Genomic DNA, 25,787 nt, shown 5'->3' with positions numbered 1-25,787 from the left:
GCAAATTCCAAGAAGTTACAAAAAAACAAAGAGAGATAAATGTCTAAATATGCTTTTGCATCACGTCCTCATCATTAAGTGGAAATTCTACCTGTTTACATATACAAGTAATGAAGCAAATGCTCAGCTGATACAGACTGACACAGAGCTACTGCATGCAGCCCTGCAAAATGCACAGCATTCGAAAACTTACTCACTTTAAAAAACAGTTACTTTAACTCTTAGTGCCTCTGTTGCCTGTCATTAAGTCATTCATTGAAACTTGGGTGACAATTTTACCTTTCAAGTTCACAATCTGAGAAAACTTCAGCTGCTGTATCTTATCGAAGGCCGCATCTACATCATCCAATGTAAAGAGTGTGAAATCTTCAGTATTATGGCGGGACTAAAATAAATAAGAAGTATAGAGCATTCAGGGACCTGAGCACTCTGCCACATCGAAGATACTGTGTATGAAAGTATCAACTTAAATATACCTGGTAGAGATCATACATAAACATCTGACCCATTTTATATACAGGAATAGTTGCATAAATGGCACAATTCAACCCCATTTTTCCAACTGCATATGGAAGTGCACCAAGATGTAGAGGGTCAGGATGAGAAAGAAGAACAGCATCAACCTGGTGTACATGTCTACAAAGAGATGGAGAACAGATGTTGATGAAAAGAGTTCTGTATGGTGTTATATAAAACTTAAATCTTTCCAGGTTTAGAGCAAAGTTCTAGAAATCTTAATTTGAAGTTACAGGTATTTCCAAATATTCAAGTACTTAAAAATGCAAATGACCTCTGAAAACATAATTTCAAGGCCTAGAACACAAGTTTCACATTATTTATTAGAAAGGCCTTTATATATAGTAGGACTATATACTAGTCCATATCAGAATGTACATTAACTGAGGGGCAAAAAATACTATCACTGCAGACATGCTACAAGTTACTTATACAGCTAAAAAACTAAAACAGACTACAACACTTCTTCTGACAATCAAGACCATTTGACAGGACCAAAGCTGTCAAGTGACACTGATCAAATCAAAATGTATTTATTTAAAGACAGAAAAAGTAAAATACATCATTTTAGAAGAGTGTCACATAAATTTGGGGGGGATTATTAATTTTAAAAGCAGAAGGTTTTTTTCTTGCAAAGTGTTACATAAAATAAGAACTCAGGCTAAAAATGTACTACCTATGATGACTGAAAAACTTGAGGGCCTAAAACATATGCAACAAGTGACAATACAAGTTGAGCTGAAAGCTTTTTGTTCCCTCACACAGTAGCTGGGGTACACATGTTCTTCTAAATTAGGGCTTATTAAAAAGGGGATTTTATCTAATTGCTTCTCAGATAAGACACTTGAAAAAACTTGTAAGTTATCCTTATTACATACCAGCGTGTCAACGCTAAAAAAGTAAATCTATTAAAAAAAAAAAAAATCACAAAGCTTACTTTTCATTCAGAATTTCCACGTTTCACTCCTAACATTGCAATCAGTGTTTGCATCAGCAAAGCTCCTTGCTGTGAACCCGCAGAAGTTCGGTACTGAAGTCTAGGCAGGTTGATTTCCTTGCAGGGCTGGGATAACTAACAGAAGCTGCTTTCCTGACTGACCGTCTATTCAACTTGAAACACGAGGCGAGAGTTGAACCACTCTGAATTCAGCCTACATACACGAAGGGTTCTTTAAACTTAGTTAACATGCTAAATTAGTTTAGAGCCAAGGTCAGCCTCCCATAAACTCTGCTCTGTGTCACGTTTATGACAAAAACTGAAACATCCGAGCCAAACCAAACACAGACCAGCTTAAAAAAAATACAGTTAATAGATGTAACTCATTAGACTCACATAAAAAAGCCTTAAGTTTTTACTGGAAATGTTTCAGCAGTACAACTCCCTTAATATAAAATATATTTCAAACAACATCAGAAAAAAAGAACCATTTTGGATTTAACGCCACCATACACATACCACTGAATGGTTCTCTGAAAGCCTTCAGAAAAGGACAAGACCTACTAAGGAAGAAAAAAAAGTATATGAACGTAACTACTTACTTCCTCAGGGAATCAATAATATCCATAGAAAAGTTCTCATCCCAGCCACAGTCCAAAAGAAAACGAAATTCATCTACTTGCAACAGATAGCAAAGGGCAGATTCCTCCTGCACCCCCGACAGCGTAGTCAGCTTGATAATCGATGTCATTTTCCTCTCCACGTGTTTAACCTCCAAACGAACTAATCTGGAGTGGGGAAGAAAATGTTTCATTGACCAATCCAAAGGAAAAGCCTATTTATTTAGACCTAAATTTATGTGTTTCTAAAGACTACACAGGATTTTCACTACAAGTTGTGAAAATACCATCAATGCAGCTACTACATACCGATTAGTAGGTTTCATATATTAACTTTTGATCGCCGTGGGTACTCGGTTGTTAGAAAGAGGTTGTTTACAATCTAAAAAAGGGATCACCAGGAGCAGGGCAGCCTGCGGTAGCTCCCACCCGGGGCCGGGTGGGGACACCCAGACACGGCGCGTCGGGGGCCGCGGCCCCACCAGCCGGGTGACCGCGGGAGGCTGGATGGGGGGCCGGGAGGGGGGCAGGACGGGGGGCCGGGAGGGGGGCAGGACAGGGCCGGGAGGCCAGCCGCTCTGCACGGCGGCCGCAGCGCCTCTCCGGGCCCCGCCGCCGAGACAGCGGTCCGGCCCTAAGGGGCGTGTGAGGCTCGCCGGGCGAGCCCGGCGTCCCCGGGGCGAGCCCTGCGCCAACCGCAGCCTCAAGTGGAAGAGAGAAGGAAGAGAAGAGGGATGCAGAGGAGGGTGAGCTCGGCGAGCACAAGCTGGGCGCCTCACGCCTCGGCAGCGGGCCGAGCGCGACTCCCGGGGAAAAGAGAGGGGCGTTCAGCAGCGAGCGCCGGTGCCGGTGCCAGCCCGGCCCAGCCCACCACCCCGCCCCGCCGGTACCTGCCCGCGCTGGGCTCCCTCAGGCCCCCCGGGGCGCGCGCCCTCCGCCGCCCGCCGGCGCGGCGCCCTCCGCCATCTTGCGGGAGGCGGGGAAAGGGGCGGGAAGGTGAAGGGTCGCGGGCGGCACCACTGCGAGGCCGCCGGGGGTGCGGGCCCTGCTCCCCTGCTCCCCGCACCGCCGCTGGGCTCGCCCGGCCTGCTAGCGGCGCCGGGTGCCCTTGGTCTGGCCGCAGCGCGGGGCTCGGTGGCGGCGAGCGGCGGTAACGGCGGGGGTCAGCGGGGGAGGGGAGGGCCAGGAGTAGTCGAGAGGGGGTTCTGTGGTTCCGGTAGGAGTCTTCGCCGGGAGCGCCTTGCCCTGTCTCCTGTCCCTTCGGCTGGACACGGGCCGGGCGGGAGCGCCCCTCGGCGCCGCGGCCCCCTTGTCCCTGCGGGCAGGGGCGTGCGGAGGACGGGCAGGCTCCCGGGCAGGCTCCCGGGCAGGTTCGGGGGGGCGTTTCAGTGCGCTCGGCGTAGCCGGGAGCGCTGGCAGGGCCCTCCCGTGGGCGAGTCCCGTGAGCGGCGGCCGCAGGCGCCGTGGCGCCCGGCTGAGGGAGCGGCCTGCAGAGCGCGGCGCGTCCCGCCCTGCTCCCCCGCGGCCCGGGTGCCCGGCTGCGCTGTCCCGCGGCGGCTGCCCGCGGTCCTTCCTGTGGCGTTTTGACCTCCCAGCTGTATGACTTCCCCGGTGTCTTTTCCAGCAAGACGCTAATCTGGAAGGTTTTGGTTAGTGAGGTTGGAAAAGGCTCTCTGGGTTTTAGAAATGTCCTTTCTGGCTTCTCTGTCGATTCCCCAGGGAAGGTGGGGCTCGCCTCTCAGAGGGGAACGGGCGCTGCGGGACCGCGTTTTCGGGTGGAGGTTAGAATACCGCCCTCACCGCGCTCACCAGTTGCCACTGGGACCAATGCTTATTTTACGAATTAGCCGGTTTATTAAGAGTTAACAGAAACTGAAGGATGAGGTTTATGGAAAATGTAAAAATGGCAAATGGCTACCAGGGATGTATCAGGGAAGTGATGCAAAAGTACTGTGCTCTTCGGGGAGGTAACGCAAAAAGTGCTGTGCCCTTAAGATGCTCTCTCCGAGAGAGGGTTGTGGATCACGGGAGAGGGAGGGAGGAGGGCAAGCCCGACGCAGTTCTCCTTAAAGAGCTTGCGCTGTGTGTGCAAGCGTGGGGAGGGGGGTATGGAGTGGTTACCCTCCCGCGGCCAGGCGGGTCCCCTCCGGCGGGTCCCCTCCGGCGGCCGCTTCCCCAGCAGCAGCGGGTGCCCCCTCAGCAGGCAGCGAGGGCAGGTCCCGAGGTCCCTGGTTCCGGGGGGCAGCCCCTCGCGGCTCGGCAGCGGGGGCAGCGGCTTGGTTTCCCCGGCAACCGGCAGCAACGCGGCGGGGGCTTGTATCCCACCTGTTCTGCTTGCGTTTGTCCTTGAGCGGTAGGCCTGGTTTTGGTCTGTTAGCTGGGTATCATCAGCAGAAGGCCTTTGCTGACTGAAAAGGCGTTTTGTTTAGACTTACGTGGAGAAGTAAACCATTTCCCACAGTACAGCTTATCCTTCAGTCTTGTTACAGATAGCAAAGCATCCATCTACAGGAGTTTAGGCTGTAATGTTTTACAGAACAGCAAGCTTCTGTATCGTTAGAGTTACTTTAATGGATTAATTACTCTAGAGCACTTACATGCAACTATTTCACCAGGGATATCTTAGAAGAGATGTTCTGGTTTTCTCCCGTTTTGGGATAAATTCCTATTTCCCAGGGTCAAGAGTTATTTAGGATTATTCCTAAGAAACCTGTGTATGGATTTCAGAACAGCACGGGTCTCGCAGGATGTGTTTGGCCCTCATGTTTATTATGCTATATTAGGATCCCAGTGAAGGAGATTAAAGGTGCCAGGTGTGCAACAGTTTCCATGTACAGTTCATCAGTAACTCTTATCTGTTATGCTTTTCTTTTTAGCAGTCATGGTGAATTTCGCCCAAGCTTTGCGTGATCACTGGGTTCACATCCTTGTTCCCTTAGGATTTGTGGTTGGATGCTATTTGGACCGAATGAATGATGAAAAACTGTCAGCCTTCAGAAACAAGAGCTTATTATATAGAAGGTCTGCTTTTTGATGCCTCATATATATATATTCAATTATATTGCAAAATGCTTCTCCGCTCTTTTTGAGAGTCTTAAGTATGAAACCAACCAAACAACAAAATCAGTGTTGCTGTCAAAATATTACAGGCAAGAAAGCCCTAAACATTTCAGCAAGAAGTCATGAGGGGTTTTAGGTCACTACTGCCCTCTGGAAATTGAGGTGTAGGAGCCATTTTAGTAATGAAAGAAAAGACTATTGGTTTGACATTTTAGTAAAAATATTTTATTTAAAATAATTAATTGCACCAGTGAATCATAAGTGCAAGATAAACAAATACAGACATTAGTGAATGCTAAGACACTGGTTTGCATCTAAATAAACTTATTAGAAAGGTGTACTACAGAAGTTCAAAAATACAAACATTTAATATGCAAATGTACGAGAAACTCATGTTGCTAGGAAAAATCCTCTTAAACAAATAAAACCTAAGCATTTGCTTTCATTATCCTTTGCCCTTTACAGAGTTAAGTAAGAAAGTAAGCTTATGATGTAATTCACACCACTATTACGTTAACTTAGTCTTCTCTATATAGGAATTGTTAGTGCCTAGCACTGTTGCTTTTAAAATAAAACTAAACTTGCAGTGCTACTAATAAAATGCAATCTTGAAGGACTGAAATAAAAATACTACTTCTACTAGAAAATGTACTTTCCAGGAAAACCTGTAGTGTGGTTTTGGGGAGGTTGATCAGTTAGGTCAGGGGAAAATGTGTGAAAGTGTATACCTAACTGAATAATGTTAAATGTGCATCAAATTGGGGAGAAGAGCTATAAAATGTACTTCAATGTAAAAGTAAATTAACAAGTTAGGGAAGTATTTTCTGTAGATATGAATTTTCTTTTTCTCCATGTCGTTGAAGATTCTACAGCTAGGAGAATGCCATGTCTTGTATCTTATTGTTGTTTGGGAATTTTAAATGGAAAATTAATCTTTTTTGGCTCCTAATTAGTTTTCAATTTACTAGTTACTGATTTGAAATGAAATAATTTTGAAAAAGAAGGTATTTTCACATTAGTAGGAAAGGCTCTGGCTCTCCAAAGCTTATTAATGGCTGTCAAGTTCTTAGTCATGAAATGTGGAAAGCACTATTTTGTCTCTCTCTAAAACTTCAGCAGGAAACATGGTGCTTGAATTATAATTTTCAACTTTTCAGTTGATTACAACAAACTTCTATATTATTTTTTTTCAGCACTTTTAAACTAACTTTCTAAATTTTTGTCATTTTAAAATAAGAACCAAGTTTTGAAAAATTAACATATTTATATGTTTATGTTGCAACTGCTGTATCTTCACTGAAGGATATGATTAGATATACTCATCAGTTTGGGCTTAACTGGCTGATTTCTCAGGGAGAATTTAGATAAATGAGTGCATTGCCTTATCTGCATCAGTTCTCCTATTTCTGTACTAGACCGTAGGGTTAATGAAACAACAGGAAAAAAATTACACTGCACATCTGGACTAATAGTAGCAATGTTATTACCAGTTTGCAGGTGTTTTGTGTTTAATCTGGTCTCACCTAAATTGATTCTGAATAAGAAAATTTCTGACATAATCCACTGCTTACATTAGCACTTTTCTTGCTGCAGTTTCTGGCAAAATTCGGCTGGTCAATTTGAGCGTTTTGCAAAAATCCCTTCTCCTTGCACACCTAGTTCTATTCCCACAAAATTAATCAATGTTTGTGTCTAAAAGAAGTAGAATTTTTCCTTTTGGGTCCCATTAAGAAACCTGTTAAGTCCTTGGAGGTCAGGTTTATGCTGCCATTTTAAGTGCATGGGAAAGTTAGGAGGACTATCCATTGAAGCTCTGGAAAGAAAAGAGGGAGATTATCAGTATTGAAAGACAAGGATTGCAAGGAAAGTTTAATTTATGCTTAACTCTCACAACTAAGGTATTATGGAGTAACTAATCACATTTATTAGTAATTTTTCTATAGAAGTTATCCTAATTTTGGTCTCTTTTCTCTTGTTTTGTTTTGTTTTCTTTCCATACAGAGAATTGAAGCCTGGTGAAGAAACTACATGGAAATAAAGGCTGCTGATTAATTGAAAATACTGTCATTTGATTCATCATCTTCTCACATATTGAAATAATAGGGTTATGGTTTTTATCTTGAGAGAATATGTAAAGCTATGTATGTAAAGGGCACTTGCAGTTCATCAGTGCTCGTTTAATTTCCAGTTTTACTTTTTGGAAGATGATTTCATGACATGACTAATCTGTGTCCAGGAATTCCCTTAGTCCATGCTCTGGAGGGGGTAGGAAGAATTGCAGAATAAAGAAAAACTATGCAAAGCTATTTTTTGTGGTTATTGATCTGTTTGTTTTGGAATTGATGTATTTATAGCTCGTTTATGAGCGAGCTTTCACGGGAGTACTGAATGTACAGCCGGGCTGCGGTCGGCGGTGTTTAGTGCCTGGGCTCCTGGGCTGGCCCCGCGGCCTGTGACGCAGCGGGGAGCGGGCACGGCTGGGCCTTCGCTGGGCCACGGGGAAATCAGCCCTTTCGGAGGAAACGGGGAACTCGGGGTGTCGCAGAACCCACGTTCGTGACGAGAACAACAGACCCTCCGCGTTCCCGGGGCTCGCAGGGCGCTCCCTGCGCCGCGCGGGGCGGCAGCTGGGGGGGGCAGCCCCGCGGCCTCCTGCCCGGCGGGGGGCGCTGCCCCGGCCCCGCCATCCGGGCTGCCGCGCCCGGGCGGGGCCCGCGCGGATTGGCCGCCGCGGCGGTGGCAGCAGAAGAGGCGTGATTGGCTGGGGCCGCAGGGGAGGCGGGGGCGGCGGCCGGTGACAATAAACATGGAGTCGATCTTCCACGAGCGGGTGAGTGAGGGGCTGCGGGGGCCCCGCTCCTCGCGCGGGCCTCCTGGCCGGCCTAGCACCAGCTGCGCCGTCCGGGCCAGGAGTCATTCCTCCGAGGAGCTGCCGTTCGGGGCGGCGGCCGGGTCTCCTGTCCCTGCGCTGGCCCCGGGCAGCCCCTGGTCCCCGCGGGGAGCTCTTGGCCCCTCCCGGTAGCGGGGTGAGGCGGCGGTCCGGCTTGCTGCGTCTGGGAGGGAGCTGGGCCCTCTCGCGGCCCTGCCGGCCCCTGTGGCTCGGCCCTTTCAGGCCTGCCGCCTCTGCGGGGAAGGGAAGTGTTAGTGGAGCCGAAGGAGGGCTGGGGTTGAGCCTCGGCGTGTCCCTTCGCGCGGTGACTGCTCTTCTGGGGCCTTCCGAAACAGACCGCAAGTGCGGGGAGGTGCAAGCTAGAGCTGCCCCTGTTTCTGGAGAGAGAGGCCGTGCGGCTGAGAGCTGCGCCTGGAGATGAGCAGCGGCGGGCAGGGCTGTGTGCGCCCTCAGGCACAGCTCCGGCCCTTCTTGGTTGGGGTTCTGAAGCAGGCAGGAGAGATGAGAACTGTTCAGGAAGTCCTAATTCATGTACCGTGCTTCTGTGTGCTGATCGGTGTTTCCTGTTTTGGAGGACGAATGTTTCTATGAACTGCTGTGATTTATCCAGGTTCCCAAATATACATCATTTTTGCTTTAATTCAAATATGCTATTCAAATATGATTGTATTTTTTCATGTGTCTTGCCAGTGTCTCTGCACCTGTATCTTGTTTAGACTAACATCAGTTTTTATACACTGTTCTCATGCATATTGGTTGATTTACCTAGCAAATAAAGCAAGATAGCAGTATAATATTCTTAAAAACAATAAATTACTGTCCTGAAGGCTGTAGAACCTAAGGAATGTTCTTTCAAACTACATTTGGGTAGCAAAACATGGCAAGCATTGTGGTGTTAAACAGCTGCTGTTTGAAGGATGAGTGTTGGATTTCTGCTATTATGGCCTCAGCTACAGTGACCTTGAGCTCCAGTCCAGATTTGAAAATGAGTTCAAAGCAAGTGTACCTCTCTTTTGTTTGGCCTAGCCTATCACAGTATGAAATGGTAACTATTTTATCACTCAGTTACTTTGTCTGATAATGAAACTGCTGAAATTAAAGTGACAGCAAATAATGCGTGCCAAGTTACAAGTTGGTTGTAATTTGTAGTTGCTACAGGTTTTTGGGGAAGGAGGGGCTCAGTCTTGGGTGTCTCCTGCAAAATGTAACTCTTTCTTGGTAACGTAATTACACAGGAGTGTCTTTTTTTTTTTTTCTATTGGAGTACAAGATTTTTATTGTATCATTATTATTCTAGGGAAAAATTAAATGAACCTCTGTCTTTTTAAAGGGGTATTCCACCCCCATCATGTACATGCACACCCCCCACACTTAAATCTGAATCTGCACACTTCAGGCATTCCAATAAAAACCAGTGAACAGCATGGTAATTATAAATGAGGTTTAACAAAGCAGAGACCTAAACAATGTAGTATTTTTAACAGGGGAATGACAATTGCAGAAAGTAGGGTTTAAGGAGCCCCATGTTAGAAGTTGGCCCCTTCTTTGATAAGACGCAAGTGGTTGAAACACTGAAAACAGGGCAACAGTTTATATCAGGATAAGTTTCAATTAGGGGTTTTCAGATTATGGAAAGATGCAGTATTCTGTGCACCAAAAAAAAAATAAAATACATTTTGCACTTAACATGTAGAAATTTTGCGTATTAAAATTAATGTTTATTAATTTAAAATAAACCAGTAGAAATACTAGAAGGTCCTTTTAGTGAAATTAGGTTTTAAGCCTGTAATACAGTTAATTTTCAAAGGTATTCTAATATATCTTTGTTTCTAAATCAGTTTCATATCATTCTGGTGGAGAAACCAGATTCTTGTGATTCTTGAGCAGGTTCCTCTGTTACAGTTTTACCATCTGACCAGCAGCGGGGATGTGGTCCTGAAGGGATGGGAACAGGTGTTCAGTCTTGAGTTTCTAGTTGTGGGAAGGATGTCAGCTGGAGGAGGTTTCTGGATGCTGCTGGACCCTGGCTGTACAGCCAGTCTAGCTGTAATAACCGATTTCTTAATTGAGTGATGAAGGCCTAGGAAGATTCTGTGATCTGGCCTAAAAGGAGCTTTCAAGGTTCATGCTGTAAGGGAGATTATGGGAGATTTATGCATATGATGTTTATGAGGCTTTCATGGTAATTTAAAGAATACTCCTCCAAGGCATGCTGTTGTATTCTTAGTTTCTGTGGGCTTGGTGGGAGGGAGGGGTGTTCTTTATTTTTGTTGAAGAATTGTAGTTTTGTTTTAAATAGCATGCATGCACATTGGAGTTCTCAAGTAAATGATCCTGATTCTGGGTGAGTGGGGAGGGCAGGAAGTTAGCCAGAATTAAATGGTAAGTAATTTTGCAGAGTAAAACATTAACTTGCCTTTTCTTTGCTGTCTTTGATTTTTTTTCTCTTCCAATGTTAGCAAGAAGGCTCATTGTGTGCTCAGCACTGTCTGAATAATTTGCTACAAGGGGAATATTTTAGTCCTGTTGAGTTATCCTCTATTGCACAACAGTTGGATGAGGAAGAAAGAATGAGAATGGCTGAGGGAGGAGTGTCTAGTGAAGAATACAGAACGTTTTTACAGGTAAAATCTTATTAATTTGAGGTTGCTTGATATTTGCCTGAAATCTCATCTTGTGTAGAACAGACCTGCTATTCTTGCATAGCTAGAAAAAGTTAATTTTCTTGTGCTAAAACTTACATTTATAGGCTTTTTCATTTGTGCATCTTACATTTAGTGTTTTTAAATGAAACTAATGCAGCTTTACAGTCGTTCTACAAAAAGCCACATTGTCTTCATCTTACAGGTAGGAAAGTCAGGCATGGGAAGGAGGAGGATTAGCAAATGGCCTTTTGTTTTTGTAAGGCAGTGGCAGAGACAGAAACAAGTTCCCATGCCTGTCTGTCCTTTAGGCACTGAGCATTTCTAAATTAAAGGTTTGAGTTTTTAATTAGTAAGCTTATTTGGGCATTGTAATTAGCCTTACAGACCAGAACATATTTTGTTGTTTCTCTAAGTATGTGCAGTTATATTTATTTTCAAAACTGAATTATTTTTTACTTTTTCTGCTTAAATTATTTTTCCCTTTTCTCCCTCCCAACTTCACACTGAGCAGCAGCCTTCTGTAAATATGGATGATAGTGGATTCTTCTCAATTCAAGTAAGCATGGCTGACAGAATTGTTTATTTATGCAATATATGTTCTTTAATATAATTTAAATGGCATTGAGCTTTTTCATCTAGTTTCCAGTTCATAGGCTTAATGGGATTAAGTGCTGAACTTGGAAATCTTCAGAGTGTTTTCTATTAAGAGCAGTGACTTGCAGTTCTTCAGTTCATGGGACCTGAGCCACACAGTAGAAGCACAGACTCCTGAGCTGTGAAATGACACCTCTGGCAATAAGCTTGATTTCTAAGTTGCTTCTTACAGGCACTTAAGGTGTAGACCTTGGCACCCATAGGCTACAGGTGAAAAAGCAGACTTGAGGTTGTTTTCTGAAATTATACACTGTAAAGCCCTTGGCAATGGTTACAAGATTATCACAGTGATCTACAGAATGGAAAAAGTGGCAATACCTTCATTCAGGATTTTATAGAACACTCCGGACACTTTAGTGTTGCTACAATGGAAAAGTAATTAATAAGAAATACTTAAATCAGAAAAAGGTATTGAACACTGAGTTGGGGCTTGTGTACAGACTAGAGCTGTAGGCAATGCTTTGCACCTTTGGCTGTCTCCTGAGCTTTCAGAGGTGCTTGTCAGTGCTCCAGGATCCCTTGAGAACCTCTCTTCCTTATGGCAAGACAGAACTGCTTTTCTATGCAGTTAAAAACCATTAATGGTTTGGCATTTCTTGTACTCTTGATTGTGCTGCTTCAAGATGAAAGCTGAAAAAAATGCTTCCTCATACTCCACTGGTTTTGCTTGTCATTGCTTTGCTCACTTACTACATAGTTGGGTCACTGAAAGGAAGATGAATTGTTAATTTAAGAGTTCTTACAGCATTATTTCAAATAGCTTGAAAGAGTTATTGTGAAAGAGTTTGTGCTGATGTTGTCTGACTGATCCAGTGGCAATCCAGTGGTGCAAAATTTCCAGCAGTTACTGTAGGCAAGGATGACATATTTTGGGGAGCAGGGAAGGCAGAGCGGTATTTTGAGAGTAGAGAGATGACAATTCATGAAGTGTCTGTGGGAGGTGAAGTTTTGTCTGGGGGAGTAACCTTATTAGCACATCTCAGTTAAAGCCTAGTTTTGTTACTTCTGCCTAGACAGAGTATGCACGTTATGTGTGCGTATAGATTCATGACAGCTGTGCTTTGAATAATTCCTAGCTTACCTAGCAGTATTTTGAAATCTGTTTTTTATGCAAACAGTATAGTTGTTCATAGCAGCTAAGATGGTTGTATTGCTTAAATGTAGATTTGACTGTTTTAACTTACGAAAAGTGCAATTTTTTGACAGGTTATAAGCAATGCCTTGAAAGTTTGGGGTTTAGAACTAATCCTCTTCAACAGCCCAGAGTATCAGAGGCTTGGGATCGACCCTATGTAAGACTTTTTTTTCTTAGCACCCTGTTTCATTTTACAGAAAAAAAATATTCTTAATCTATTATTTAAATCTTACTTTAAAATTATTCTTTCAAGCTCTGTTGCATTCTGAAGCTTTTACTATCCCCGTCATTTTTTTTTTTTGGGGGGGGTGTACTTGAGCATCTGTCCTCTGTGTCTTCATGGTATCTCAGTATCTGTGACGTCACAGGTATATGGAGATTTCAGTAATGTTGACAATTTCGTACATTTTATAAAAGCAGTATGAGTACTCTGTAACATCAGCAGTTGTATTACTGACATTTTATTATATAATTTTTAATTAGTGGTAAGAAAGAAATTAAACGTTTAATATACACTCCTATATTAAAGTATTTAATTTTATCTATACTTTTGTTTTTCTTTTTACAGAAATGAAAAATCATTTATTTGTAATTATAAGGAACACTGGTTTACAGTTCGAAAGTTAGGAAAACAGGTGACATTGTCTTTTTTTTTTTATTTAAAAATTTACTTCAGAATGGGGGTGGAAAAGTGGTTGCAAGTAGACCTTGGCTTTTGCAAGCTTTTGCTGCAATCTGCTTAAGTAGTAGTCCATATTAAAAAAAAAAAAAAAAGAAAAAAAAAAGGAGAAAAAAGGTAAATGTTTGTTATATCACCAAAATGCCAGGCAATTTTTAATTAATATTAGCCTGGGGAAAGACCTAAGGATGAACCTGTCCTCCAGGGAGCTGCAGCTCTGATAGTCTGTGTGACATTTTGAGCTCTGTTTTTTCTTTTTTGCATGAAAAAGAGCAGAAAAAAATTGGGGGTGATCAGGGGAAGTCCTAGACAATTATTAGGATCCCTATAGAATGCACACTTATTTTAATGCACTAAATTATTGACATTGTAAAAATGATTTTGTTAATTTAAATGGACAGTAGGTACAAGAAGAAGATCAAATTTCAAATGTATTAATACTTAAGGCTGCTCATATTTAAGAGTACCCATCAGGGTAAGGTTGGGGAAAGCAGTATTACAATTTTGCACTGTTTGCGAGAACTTTCTGAAACAGTTACATTATAAGCAGAAAATAATTACTAAAGGTAGGGGATGGCCATACAAGTATATGGCACATTCATAATAAGTCACATCCACATCCCTTGTAACACCAGTGTGGTGTTTTATTTCAGTAGCCAATCATTGTGCTGGATCATCCTGCATAAGCTTTTATACAACATAAGCTGGTTTGGTGATTGGTTTTTTCAGGTTGTTTTTTTTTGCCATAGAAAATGTTAATGAAATAAGCTTTTAGATTATACCATTGTGAATAGGAGTCTCTATATCCATTTGGTTTGTTTTGTTAGTGGTGGCTACCTGTGTTAGTCATCCAGATTAAAAAAAAAAGTCTTATGTGAGTAAACAAACCAAATGCTGCTATTCTGCTTTTAGCTTAAAACTGGCTAATGTTTACAGGTGTTTTTTATATATTTGGTATCTAGAAGGCTGAATGATCGCTTAAAAGTGCAGAAAAGTTCCTTACTATATTTACAACCATGTTGTGTGGAATTTTGTGAGATAGCCTTCCAGCCCCAAATATTTTCAGTTGTTTTTGCTTGTACATCTGGCTTGTAGTCACATTAAGACAATACTAGGAGTCTGTTATCTAGAGAGTAAAGAAGACAAAATAGGTTGACTTAGATTTGACCTGTTTGTGTTCTGTTACAGTTAAAGCCAAAACCTTCCTGCTCCATACTCCCTTTTAAAAGTTTGTAATCTGTTTGTCATATTTCTTTACTGAAGTTTTTTTTCTCCACTCCTACACCGTTGGACTTCTTACCCCCTCCTAGTGGCAAAGGGTGTTTTTGACAAATGAGTTGACAGAATGGTAGATAGTTACCTATAAACCAGGTGAATTATAGCATGGGCCTGACTGCACATATATGACTGCCTGTATGGAAGTTTGGGTAGATAAATACATTTTTGTGAGAATGGAGATAGCAGAAGGAGAACTCTATCTGAAATTGTGCTTCCTGGTTAAAATTGGATAATGCTGAATGAGCTTAGTATAATAAGGTTCTTCAGATTGATTGCAATATATATGGGGTTTTAAAGGTAGAACATTTTGTCATCCATGTTGAATATATTTTTCTCTCTAGAAGTAGTATTATAAATGGCTAGTTATCTTCTTCAGTTATCTCTGTATGTTTATCTCAAGTGTCCCCTATTGTAATGTTAAGCTGCACTATCAGCATACTAGAGTTCACTTTTCTTAATTTTTAAATTTAAACATTATCTCAGAGAGAAGTAAAAAATAATTTCCAGCATCACCAGTTATTAAGGCAGCATGTTTAACGAAAATACTTAAAGGAAGGAATTCAACTTGTGTTTCTTGTATCTCTTAATTTCTGAAGATACAGTATTACTGTATGAAGGGTTTCTTCCTTCATTAGTCTCTGAGCAGATTTAAAATTAGGATTATGCAGAATTTCAGAATGATGTCTGAAGTAATTCTTCTACCATTATATTTCGATTTACCTATTTTAGTCTGTGTGCCTGGTACCAGTGTTCAGTAATAAAGCAGGCAGTAACTGCCCTGCTTCAGATCTCCTGTTAGCTGAAGAGCATTTGAGGGGTAACCTTCAGCAGTATAGGCATTGTGCTTCAAAAGACTTTTAGTTTGATAATTTATTTTACTAGATTTATTCGGATATTCCATCATAGACAATGACCACAATGTACAGAAATGGATAACCGAGCAATCTTTATGCTAATTTGTTCTCTCAAACCTTTTTTTTTGTCTTAATTACAGTGGTTTAACTTGAACTCTCTCTTGATGGGTCCAGAACTAATATCAGATACATATCTTGCACTTTTCTTGGCTCAATTACAACAGGAAGGTAATAGTAACTTGCAGATATTAAATCTCATTAATTAAAAGTAGGTAATAATAATTATTTATTAGAACTTATGTATTCAATTAACTACCCTTAGTTTTATGATTGAAATAGTGAAATAACCCAAGTCCTGTTATTGAAAGGTAGAGCCTTACATTGTAATAAATTGCACATCATTGTGTTCCATATAGTGTGCATTTTAGAGTGGTTATGCACACACCTTAATGCTGTAGACTTATGATTTATTTTTCTCAGGTTATTCCATATTTGTAGTAAAAGGTGACCTGCCAGACTGTGAGGCTGATCAGCTATTGCAGATGATTCGGGTACAGCAGATGCAGCGACCAAAACTAATTGGAGAGGAGACAGCACAGCTAAGAGATCAGAGGTATGGTAAACAGAGATTTCATTTTAATGATGTTCAGTATGATTGGTTTCCATGATTAATGCCTATGTGGAGACAACCCCCTTAAGACATAATTAGAAGTACCTCTAGTGCAATACTGTTGCACACAGTCAAAGCAAGTTGCTGTATTTTTGGTGTATTTTTAAGTGGGCAAAAAATACCTTAATAAGGATTCTATCTTTACACAAGCATAGGTGTTGTATGGTGCAGATTTTTGACTTCAGGATTATGATATTTTTCCAATTACAGTAAAACGGGTTAGCAAACCTTTCCAAACTATGTTTAATGGTAAGCAATCTATAAGTAAGACTGGCTTGTGCATTCTGTCCTAAGTAGAAAAGAACAAGAAACCTGTATCTGAATTCCGTATCAAATACATTGTTCCCTTTTGGAATAATTTCACTGTGAATGTTGTGGTGGTGCTTGGTTGTGATACATACAGCTAATACAAACACCCTTGAAAGCATACTACTTCTGCAATAATTTTATCATATTTTCATAGTAAATAAATTGCATACTGATGAAAAGTGTTAAGGCTTTTCAGAGGAATTAATTCATTGTTATTCATTCCATTTTGTAAACACAAACTGGTGGTGTAAATTGATGGAATAAAAACAAATTACTTGGCAATAACACAGAAAGTGGGTATAGTTTGCAGAGGATCTGTTACTCTGGTGTAGTCATCAAAGCTTCCAAAGAAGGAGACCACATGCAATATTTTCTACTGGTGTAATTGTCTAAATAGCAATATGCTCAAACAACATATCTTACTGCTTTGTGTAGCCTTGTTGTTTTTGAAGCTTTTCCTGTCAAACAGATTCTCGGCAACATATGCATGGGTTCAGAGTTGCAGTATTTTAATTTTTACAGCTGCAAGCTGTTTGCAGCTCTTTTGTACTTTTTAACACAGAATTTTTTCCAAAGTAAAAAAAAAAAAAAAGGTAGAGTTAAAGCAGCAGAAAATACTTACTTTAAATACCGAAGTAAAAGTTACCATAACTTCTGTCTGAATTCTGCCATAAATTTCACAGGCTACCCAGAAGTGATGTGGACCAAGCAGTAGAAGTTAACCATCCTTTTGATGGGACAGGCATGTTAGATGAAGATGAAGAGAATTTTCAGAGAGCCCTGGCTCTAAGTAGGCAAGAAGTTGATATGGAAGATGAAGAAGCCGATCTTCGCAGAGCCATTCAACTCAGCATGCAAGGTGCAATGCTCATCTAAGTTTCTCTTACAGTGTTCATGTTGCGTATGCTTTAGGCAGCTACTAAAACGAACTTCAGCCAGGCACTTTTTCCAGCATGCATCAAGCTCTCTGAAAAGACTGGCTTTGAGGCATGGAAGGACAATTCAGCATTTCCTGTAGCTATCTCCATTCTTCTTTTCGGAAAGTTGCAACTTCCGTGTTACTGTTGATCATTAGGAAACAAGAACAAATTGGCAAGGGGTGGCAGGAGGGAAGGGAAACAGTCCTACTGTGACAAGGGAGATATATCAAGGGAAGCTAGCCTAGGTGCTTATTTATCCAAGTCTCTTTCTTCCTCTCAAGTTTGAAGACATTTTCTTAAGCTATATTTATTTTGCTAACTTCGTTTTACTGTAATTAGTAGGATATGGCATGTTCTGGTTTTAGGTAGTCGTCAAAGTGAGTTCTTGGACTCATTACCACAGAATGTTCCTCAGTCGCCTCACACCAGTCAGACAGAGTCTCTTTCTTCAGAAGAACTGCGAAGGAGAAGACAAGCATATTTTGAAAAGTAAAGTAGTTGATAGAAAAGTGCATGTGGAAGTACATGTTGTATTTTTCAGTGTTTTTGGGGTGTGGATGGGTTTCTGACTGAGGTCTAACTTAATTTTATCTTTGTAACATGTTTTCCTAACATTACCTGAATTTTGCTACTCCCAGATGGTTCCTATGAAGAAAACTGTAAATAAGAGGGAATCTGTTAGTAATGCAACATTGTTCTTGTGAAGAAAGAATATATACACATTACAGAAATATTTTAAATTAAATCCTGTGAATGTCTGTAATTATCTTTCTGAAAAAAAGTATTATTTCTCTAAGACTTTCTTTCTGGTAATGATGCCTCTAATGTGCATCACATTAAATATTTTATGTTGCTGTTTTTGTGTACCTTTTAATACATAGTTGGGTTATTGTTGTAGCTTTTCCTTATTTCTGTCTCCTAGTGATAGAGGAAATAAAGACCAAAGAGAAATGGCATGGATTGGAGGATTTAGACTTTGCATGATAGGATAGGAATGCAGAACATCCAAATTCTGGGAAAACAGTACTATGACTTGGAATATAATGTTGGGACAATAATAATCTGAAGGTTAGCAGGGTGAAATGATTGAAGAGATTTTAGGTGCAGGGGTGGTCTTGTACTAAAAAACACCATCTACTTCTCACTCTTGTCATTCCTTACAATGAAGTAGACCTGATACAGATCTCCTACTGATGTTAACCCTACTCTCTTACAAATCTGTAACACTTTCAGGCAGCAACAGGAGCTACAGCAGCAAGATCAGACCTTGAACCTACATGACAAGCCAGCTCTAAGCTCAGGCACTTCAGAAGCTGACCCAGGTATTGTTTTTTAAACTTATTTCCAACACTGAAATATTTCTTTTTCACCTTTGTGTTGTGCTGTTTCCTAACTTTCCTTGTCTTCCTACTTCCTCGCTCCAGCAGGCATTCAGACTATGTATCATAGCCATTAATTAGTCTCTGTGGCAGTGAAGCAAAGGATTGCTTTCTTGTAAAGCCTGTTCTGCTTTGGAAGTCAATATCACATTTCAAAGTAAAGAGTGTTACTATTAAACCATTTGAGTCTGGCTTTGCTTTTATTGTTTTGTTCGTCTTGAGCGTTACAAATTGTAAACAATTTATTCTCTAAATGACTTTTGAAGTTGTATGACAATGTAATAAACTTGGAGTAATACCTGACCAAATTACTGGAAGCAGTTTTTGGTAGAACATGAGTATTTAGGCCTTACCAGTATTAAGTATTGGTGATTAAAAATTCATGCATATTACTTGTGACAAACTGATCACTGTGGATGGAAATCTAAGTGCAAAATGTTCAATAATTTTAAAAAACAAAAATACCCACCATGTTGGGGGTGGGGTGAGAACAGGTGGGTGTGAACAAAAGGAACATTGAAAGCCTTTAACTAAAGTTGAAAACTGGTTCTGTGCATTTATTACAACACATTTCTTTCCATTAGGTGGTGATATGAGTGAAGAAGACATGCTTCAAGCAGCCATGAATATGTCTTTGGAATCAGTTAGAAACCACTTGAATAAAGAAGAGGAGAAATGACAACTTTTTTTCCCCCTTTTATTGTCAAAATACTAAGTCTTCATTATAATTTTACTGTGTGGATGTTGCACAAACAGGGTTCATTTCAGAGTTCTGGAAGCAGGAATGAAAGGCGGGCTGGAGGTCAGAGTTTAGAGGAAATCTGCAAACAGAAAATAATTTTGCACTAATTTAGAAAACTGTAGCACTTCTACTACAGAACATCTGTTCACCACAGAGGCTGTATTAAAATTACTTCAGCTATTCACATTTACAGCTGCTACATGTGTCTAACTTTGTTACTTGCATTTAAAAAGCAAGTTTGAATTGTTTTGAAGAATTCTACAGAGAGTACACAAAAGGTGCCAACTGATTTCCTTCAGTACTAGTGGAAAAAGAGATACGAGTAATAAGTTGTGCTTGTAACTTACGAAGATCTCTATAAGAAATTACTTAAAATGGGAAAAATAATTAAATTCTGTTTATGTTAGATAATTTATTTAGGGATTGTATATTCTGAATGACTTAATGTCAACTTTTTGATCCTGCTGTCCACTTTTGAAATGACCCATTCTGCAGGAGAAAGATGAATCTATAAATTTCATACTTTGCAATTAAAATCTTCAGTGCATTGTTAATCATGACATTACTCCTGAACCTCTAGTGACTTTTGACCTTCCAACACTCTCTGGTTTTACTTTTGGTTCCAACTGTAACATTTTTAGATCCATGTTTAAAGTAGGATTTTTGCATTGCCCTATTGTCTTTCAGCAGATAACTTTCCTTTTTTTGTTTGTATTTTTTTCTTAGTTTGTTTTTGTTTTATTATGTTCTTCCCAGTTATGTCACTGTATTTACTATAAAAATAGCATATAATCAGTTGGGTTAAACCAGTATTCTTTTCTACCTCTTCTGGAGTCTTTTTTTTCCTCTTCAAGCTCAACCCTTCATTCTGACCTTTCACTATGAAAGAGCTGGAACTGAGTCTAAGAGGAAGGATGAGGGGATTTAGGTGCCATAAAGTCAGTGCCACATACATAAGGTGCATTCCTGCAGTCTGAAATGACCCCTGTGCAAGTAGTTATTTTAAGAATGAATATTTATGTTGGTGTGGATGTTCTTTCTGAAATGCTTTTTATGAGTGTCTGTCAGAATGTTGCAGCTTTTTCAGGAATGGCCTTTATTCATGCACCTTACGATTTTTATCATGCTATTTCTGATCCTGAGAAAAATTGGGGAGCATAGTATGTGAGAGAGCTTCTTGTATTGGTTGTAAGACATTTGCTTTCATACCCAGGATGAATGTGTAACAGGATGACCAAACCTGACTTTCAACTTCAATTGAGATATGTTTCATATTCCTAAATGGTGCTTGAAATACGAATTCTGTTTACATATACATAGTATGAAAATATGTTGGAGATAGAATATGTAAGCTTTAGTCCATTTAATGCATTAACAGTTAGCACAAGCATTCTAAGAATCTTTTGAAGATAACCCTAAATTTATCAAAATACTCCAAAGTTGTATTATTGCACAATAGTAACATCAGTTCAAATTAGTGTGAAATTAATGGTAGCTAGATGGAAATCTACACTCAGCATCAAGTGGTACTGTATGTGAAAGGGCTCTTAACTCTCAGTAAAGATTTGTTTACAGTAGTGGTTTCTTGATAGCTTAGGATATTATTATATTATACATAATTGTGCTAAAATCTCTTTTCCTTACCTGTGCACTGAATTTCCACCAACGTCACCAGAACCACTAGTATGTGTAAGACTACATGGATTTTGACTGATGCAGCACTACCTTTTAAAAAGTGATGTAAAATTTTCTCTTTTTAAAATTACCCTGTCATGCACATTGTAATTAGTATCTGTAACATCTCTAATTAGTACAGCTAAACAATGGCTTTAAAAGTCCGTGTGTGCATATGCCATTTTGAAATGCTATTATTTTCCAGGGTATGAATGTCTGTTTTCAGTTTAAAAGGATATATGAAACTGAAAACATGTCAAGCACTGAATCATTTCGTTGCTTAACTGTAAATTCTCCACAGCTTTAATTTCCCTTCTTTTGTTGTGCCATAAACTGATTCTAAAATAAGACTCTCCTTTTTGCTAATAGGTGTAGGCTAGCAATTTGATACCAGTACTTGGATCTTTTAGCCTCTATTGTAAGAATAAAATAAAAATATATTATTTCTATACCTATATAGTGTAGCAGCCCTATATTAAAAAAACAAAACAACAGAACAAACCAAAACAGCCCCTTGAATTAACTGTAACCCATGACGATTACATGTTTTTATAATCACAAAAGCATGGAGGTTTCCATTTGAACTTTCAAATAACTCTAAGTTACTTCATCATGCAGGTGTTTTAATATGTAAGGAATATAAAGAAATAGTGCCTGAAAAGCACAACAGTGTCCCATCATTACAGGGCTCACTATTCCTTTCTGTGTAGAAACGCTGTCACTCTACCAGTACCACTAGGATTTTCAGAGGAATGTCAAGGTTAATGAGGCAGGTGTATCTGCCTAGTCAAGCAGTTAAGAGGTACCAGTTTAAGCTATGTATGTGCATTGCATCAAAGGAAATGACTTAATAGTAATTGCTGACATGTACATATTTTATAACCCAGGCCTAAAGTTCAAAATGTGTGGACCTGCCAAGAAGCTGTCAATAAAAAGCCAATCACCTTTTTTAGTGTGCATTTTTCCAGTGATAATCAGTTATCAACGTGGTTGAACTATGCTCATAAGTGTTTACTAATTTATAGCCTATTCCTAGTGTTATCTGTTCTGTCAAGCTGAAGGGTTTTTTTTTCCCCGTGTTGCAGCTTTAGGCCAAAGTCCATTGTAAAGGACCAGGATTTTTTTTTAAGTACAGTATGATGTTTGAGGGAATATCAGATTTCATTCATCCATCAGATTTTTACTGTCTTCCTTACGGTGAATAGTCCATGTGACACAATTTATGGTTTTCTGCCTATTGAAGTCAAAGTGGTAGGGGTAGTGAGTGATACAGTAAATATCTTCCACAATTAGTTCTGTAAGTGTAATTCTGTAAACTGCTTTCATGGTTTTGTAGTGAGAGTAGGAGGAAAAATGCAGTCATGCTTGAATGCAATTCTTCTTGGGCACAGCAGATATTAATATGAGCTATTTAAATGCTGCCATTTTTCTGAACTTTAAACTAAAGTGATACAAATCTGGCTTACCCTGCCAAGTTTTGGCTCCCTGTGCGCCTCAAACAACTTTGGAAACTTTAAATGTAATTTTCAGCTAAGGTACTTTTTCATACTTACTTAGTTACTTCATACTACTTAAAAATAACCAATATGAAGTTAAATCTCCAGTGTGTTTTAATGTTGGACTATTGCTTCTATTACAAATCTATACAATGGTGTGGAGTTTCAGATAGCTTCTGCAAATGTCTAGCAAAAGTTCTGTTTCTGAATTCAGACAAACGTCACTTGCAAGCAGCTTTGTTTTATTACAAAACTGACAGGCTTTTAAAAAATCATGTCTTACAGTTCTAAAATGTCTAAATTTTTCTAGAATTCAGCTGTTTCAAACATAATGATGAAAACGTAAATGGTGGCCTTTTTACTGAGAAAAATAATGGGGAATGGGATTAGAGAACTCTGGAATTCAGACGTACAAACAATATTGTACAGTTCATCTTAGCAGCACATAATTTTAAAGGAAAAGCATCCAAGGAAAATTCTATGATTCTATGAAAAGAAAAACTCAATTGGAGACTTTTTTAAGGGCTTAGGTATAAAATTATGTTGCTCACTTGGGAAGCCATTAATGTATTGCATAAAGCATAGAGATCCTGGGAAATCTTTCTAGTTACTCACAAATCATTTTTAAAAATGGGAGGGGCAATCTTAACAGGTGATGTACATGGACACCCATTCCCCACATACATGTAATAAGTTGTTCCAGTAAGAATAAAACTTCATATTAATATGTTTGAACTGGCCAAATTCAAATACTCAGTTCTTCAGTTTAAAATTAGCAGCTTGTTTGTATTGTATCCAGGTTTGCATCTCAGAAGCATGAGCTGTTTTGCAATAACTTTTTAACCTGTACACACATATTTTGCCTTATTTGCAGTTCAGACATGGAGGGAATGCTTGAATATTTAACCTGCCATAGCCACCTCCTTCCCCAGTTGCAGTTCTCCAGAATGTTAAAGTACATGGGACTTTTCATGTGACTGCTTTTACCAAATCAAAATGTTTTTACTTTATTGTCTTTGTTAAGAAAAGCAAATAATTGTTGTCACACTTTGTTTTTTTAACTCATCCCCATATAACCCCTGTGTGAATTCAGGAGAAAATATATAAAAGGGTTTGAGCAGAGAGGGATGTAGTATTTAAATGCCACTGTGCAAAAAAAAAAAAAAAAAAAGAGAAAAACCTTGATACTGTTCTTAAAGCATGCAAGCATATTTTATTTTTTGCTATATGAAATCCCATGTGTACAAAACTGTGGAGTTAGGATTTTAGAAGGGAATTTTTTTCATCTGCCTAATAGTTGTGCATTTTAGAAATAATTTTCAGATTTTTCTTCTGAGACTGCTTTCAGTGTCATGTTTTTGGCTCTGGATTCCTATATAATTTTTGTCTCTAGTGTATGTAAGGCATATAATACTAAAAATGACTTTAAAAAAAAAAAGGAAAGCTGAAATGCTTTGTCTTTGTTGTCACTGGAAAATGGCAGTGCTGTTTGATATTTTGAAAATGCTATTCAAATAGGCACGAATATATATGGTTGTATTTGATATCACTTTTTTAAATAAATATGATTATAGCTTCTAATGTTTCTCTCTTGACCGAAGTATTTGCACATGTGCTTTCCCTTATATGTGGACTGGGCACAGAATCATCAAACATTAAAATCTCCTTGTTGACACCAGTGGGCTTTACACCAGATGTTGTGTCCAGCAGTGGGCCAGTTTTCTGTTGCTCACAACTGATGTTTCTTCATCTCTGATTTCTTTTTCATCTGTTGATATATCAAAGTTTCCATAAAGACACTCCTGTTAGAACGAAAGTTGGTACTGATTATAGTTATGCTACATCTTTAAAAATTATATGCTTTCTAAGTTTAAACTAAGCTAGTATTTCCTGTTTTGCTACCAGAACACACATTCTTTTTGGAACACAACACTCTGTTTTTGTAGCTTAGTCAATCCACAGAGCATACAGGATGAATTGTGTACCTTTATCAAAGGCAGATGAAGTAAGTCAGCTAAAAAAGGGAGTTTCAATGCTAAATAGTCAGTTTCTAGTTTTTCAAGAGTAGCAATTTTTAAAAGTGGTAGAAAACCGGTTTGTGATACTTTATTGGCATCTTGTCTTACTTGGCATTATAAAATGAACCACAATAAAAGACATTTTTAGCAGCTGTAAATATTTTTAAAAGTCTAGAGGACATTACTGATCTTATTTGAAAAATGTTAAGACAGTTTCCCATAAAAACTAATTACCAAATACTATTGGAAAATATGTCAAATCTTTATCTCTTCTGGACCCATGTGTTTTTTGTTAAACTATGATATAGGGTGTTTTGAGCCTTGCAAACATTTTATCTCCATTAAACAAAATGTTTTAAATTATATTTAACAAAACTTTTCAAGCTGCATGTTTATAGTCCATGCTGTGTCACAGCACTAATAGCTTCCTACAATTCTGGTGGCTGGCTTCATTTTGGTTTTTGAGCTAGAAATAGATTTGAAGTACTGTATGATTTTTTTATTATTATTATGGTAATTGTAAGGGGGGTAAATATACTACTAAACGGAAAAATTTCTACAGTATAAACCTGATGGAAAAACTGTTCACTGAAGAAGAGGGAAAGCTATCCCCACTGGAAAAGTGTCCAACCTGATGGCTATTCCAAACTCCTCGACCGTGCACTATGCCCCGCCTCAAAGTTGCCTTTGAGTGACGGACGGCAAGCCAGAGCAGCAATCCGGCGCTGAGGAATCCCTCACCAGGGCTCGGGAAGGCAGTTTGGGAAGCGAGCAGCAGGTTTTTCCACAGCCGCCTGCAAGGCCGGGCAGGCTCTGACTGCAGAGCCGGGGCTCTGTGCCTGCTGCTGCTCAGCTCCCCTCAGGATGTGGTCACCTGTGGGTGCTCTTGCTTCTGATCCGTTCTACCAGGGATGTGGCGTTTTAATTAGTAGTATTCTTACGTAGTTAGTGGTTTGAAACGAGCTAGGTGCCCTGCATTTCCATCCCTTTTCCAATCAGTATCGTTCCTGCTGCGCAATACCGCACTTGCTGCGCCCGTGCAGTGTCCCTGTGATGCTCAGCAGTTTAAATACCTCCTTTGATCAAACCCGAGAGGAACTGCAGGTCGGACCGGTGTAGCGGCTGGGAACCCGCCCGTGCACCCCCATTCCGGCGCTCGCCGGCTGTGCCAGAACGCGCACCCAGCACAGGGGCTAACGCTGCCCCTGCCGCTGCCCCTGCCCCTACCCTGCCCCTGCCCCTACCCTGCCCCTGCCCCTACCCTGCCGCTGCCCCTGCCCCTGCCCCTACCCCTACCCCTACCCTGCCCCT

General features: G+C 40.1%; 3 protein-coding genes across 7 annotated transcripts in view; 2 read left to right on the top strand and 1 right to left on the bottom strand.

Moving 5' to 3' along the window:
- CPSF2 (cleavage and polyadenylation specific factor 2) overlaps nt 1–3,047 on the bottom strand; it is a 38,470-nt gene extending 35,423 nt beyond the window's left edge. Inside the window, exons 1-4 of one of the 2 annotated variants that reach the window (XM_051620402.1) lie at nt 2,964–3,047; nt 2,056–2,241; nt 477–636; nt 280–385 (exon numbers count right to left, since the gene is read on the bottom strand). In XM_051620402.1, the coding sequence (XP_051476362.1) occupies nt 280–385; nt 477–636; nt 2,056–2,204 (415 nt within the window). In that variant the 5' untranslated portion in view covers nt 2,205–2,241; nt 2,964–3,047. Of the gene's footprint in view, nt 1–279; nt 386–476; nt 637–2,055; nt 2,242–2,963 lie in introns of those variants that run through there. The other variant, XM_051620401.1, reaches the window with a different exon arrangement.
- Nucleotides 3,048–3,107: 60 nt separating this feature from the next.
- Nucleotides 3,108–7,439, top strand: NDUFB1 (NADH:ubiquinone oxidoreductase subunit B1). Of its 2 annotated transcripts, none has more exons than XM_051620404.1 (3): nt 3,108–3,223; nt 4,950–5,094; nt 7,135–7,439. In XM_051620404.1, exons 2-3 carry the CDS (start codon nt 4,955–4,957, stop codon nt 7,169–7,171), a joined length of 177 nt encoding a protein of 58 aa, XP_051476364.1. In that variant the 5' UTR covers nt 3,108–3,223; nt 4,950–4,954; the 3' UTR covers nt 7,172–7,439. The 2 variants fall into 2 exon arrangements, with proteins under 2 accessions (XP_051476364.1, XP_051476363.1); XM_051620403.1 differs by having other exon boundaries at nt 3,139–3,223; nt 4,953–5,094.
- A 469-nt stretch (nt 7,440–7,908) lies between these two features.
- Nucleotides 7,909–24,039, top strand: ATXN3 (ataxin 3). 3 transcript variants are annotated; one of them, XM_051621310.1, is made up of 11 exons: nt 7,909–7,963; nt 10,483–10,647; nt 11,180–11,224; nt 12,529–12,614; nt 13,026–13,092; nt 15,409–15,496; nt 15,749–15,881; nt 16,931–17,106; nt 17,533–17,656; nt 18,401–18,489; nt 19,131–24,039. In XM_051621310.1, the coding sequence occupies exons 1-11, from the start codon at nt 7,940–7,942 to the stop codon at nt 19,223–19,225; spliced, it is 1,092 nt and encodes a 363-aa protein (XP_051477270.1). In that variant the 5' UTR covers nt 7,909–7,939; the 3' UTR covers nt 19,226–24,039. The 3 variants fall into 3 exon arrangements, with proteins under 3 accessions (XP_051477270.1, XP_051477272.1, XP_051477271.1); XM_051621311.1 differs by having other exon boundaries at nt 7,934–7,963; nt 10,487–10,647; XM_051621312.1 differs by lacking the exons at nt 12,529–12,614; nt 13,026–13,092 and having other exon boundaries at nt 7,917–7,963.
- The last annotated feature ends 1,748 nt before the right edge of the window (nt 24,040–25,787 follow it).

The sequence above is a fragment of the Apus apus genome, chromosome 5 (genome assembly GCF_020740795.1).
Source record: "Apus apus isolate bApuApu2 chromosome 5, bApuApu2.pri.cur, whole genome shotgun sequence".
NCBI classification, from domain to species: Eukaryota; Metazoa; Chordata; class Aves; order Apodiformes; family Apodidae; genus Apus; species Apus apus.
Note: the sequence above shows the minus strand (reverse complement) of the source record. Positions and strands in the feature narration are given on the sequence as shown.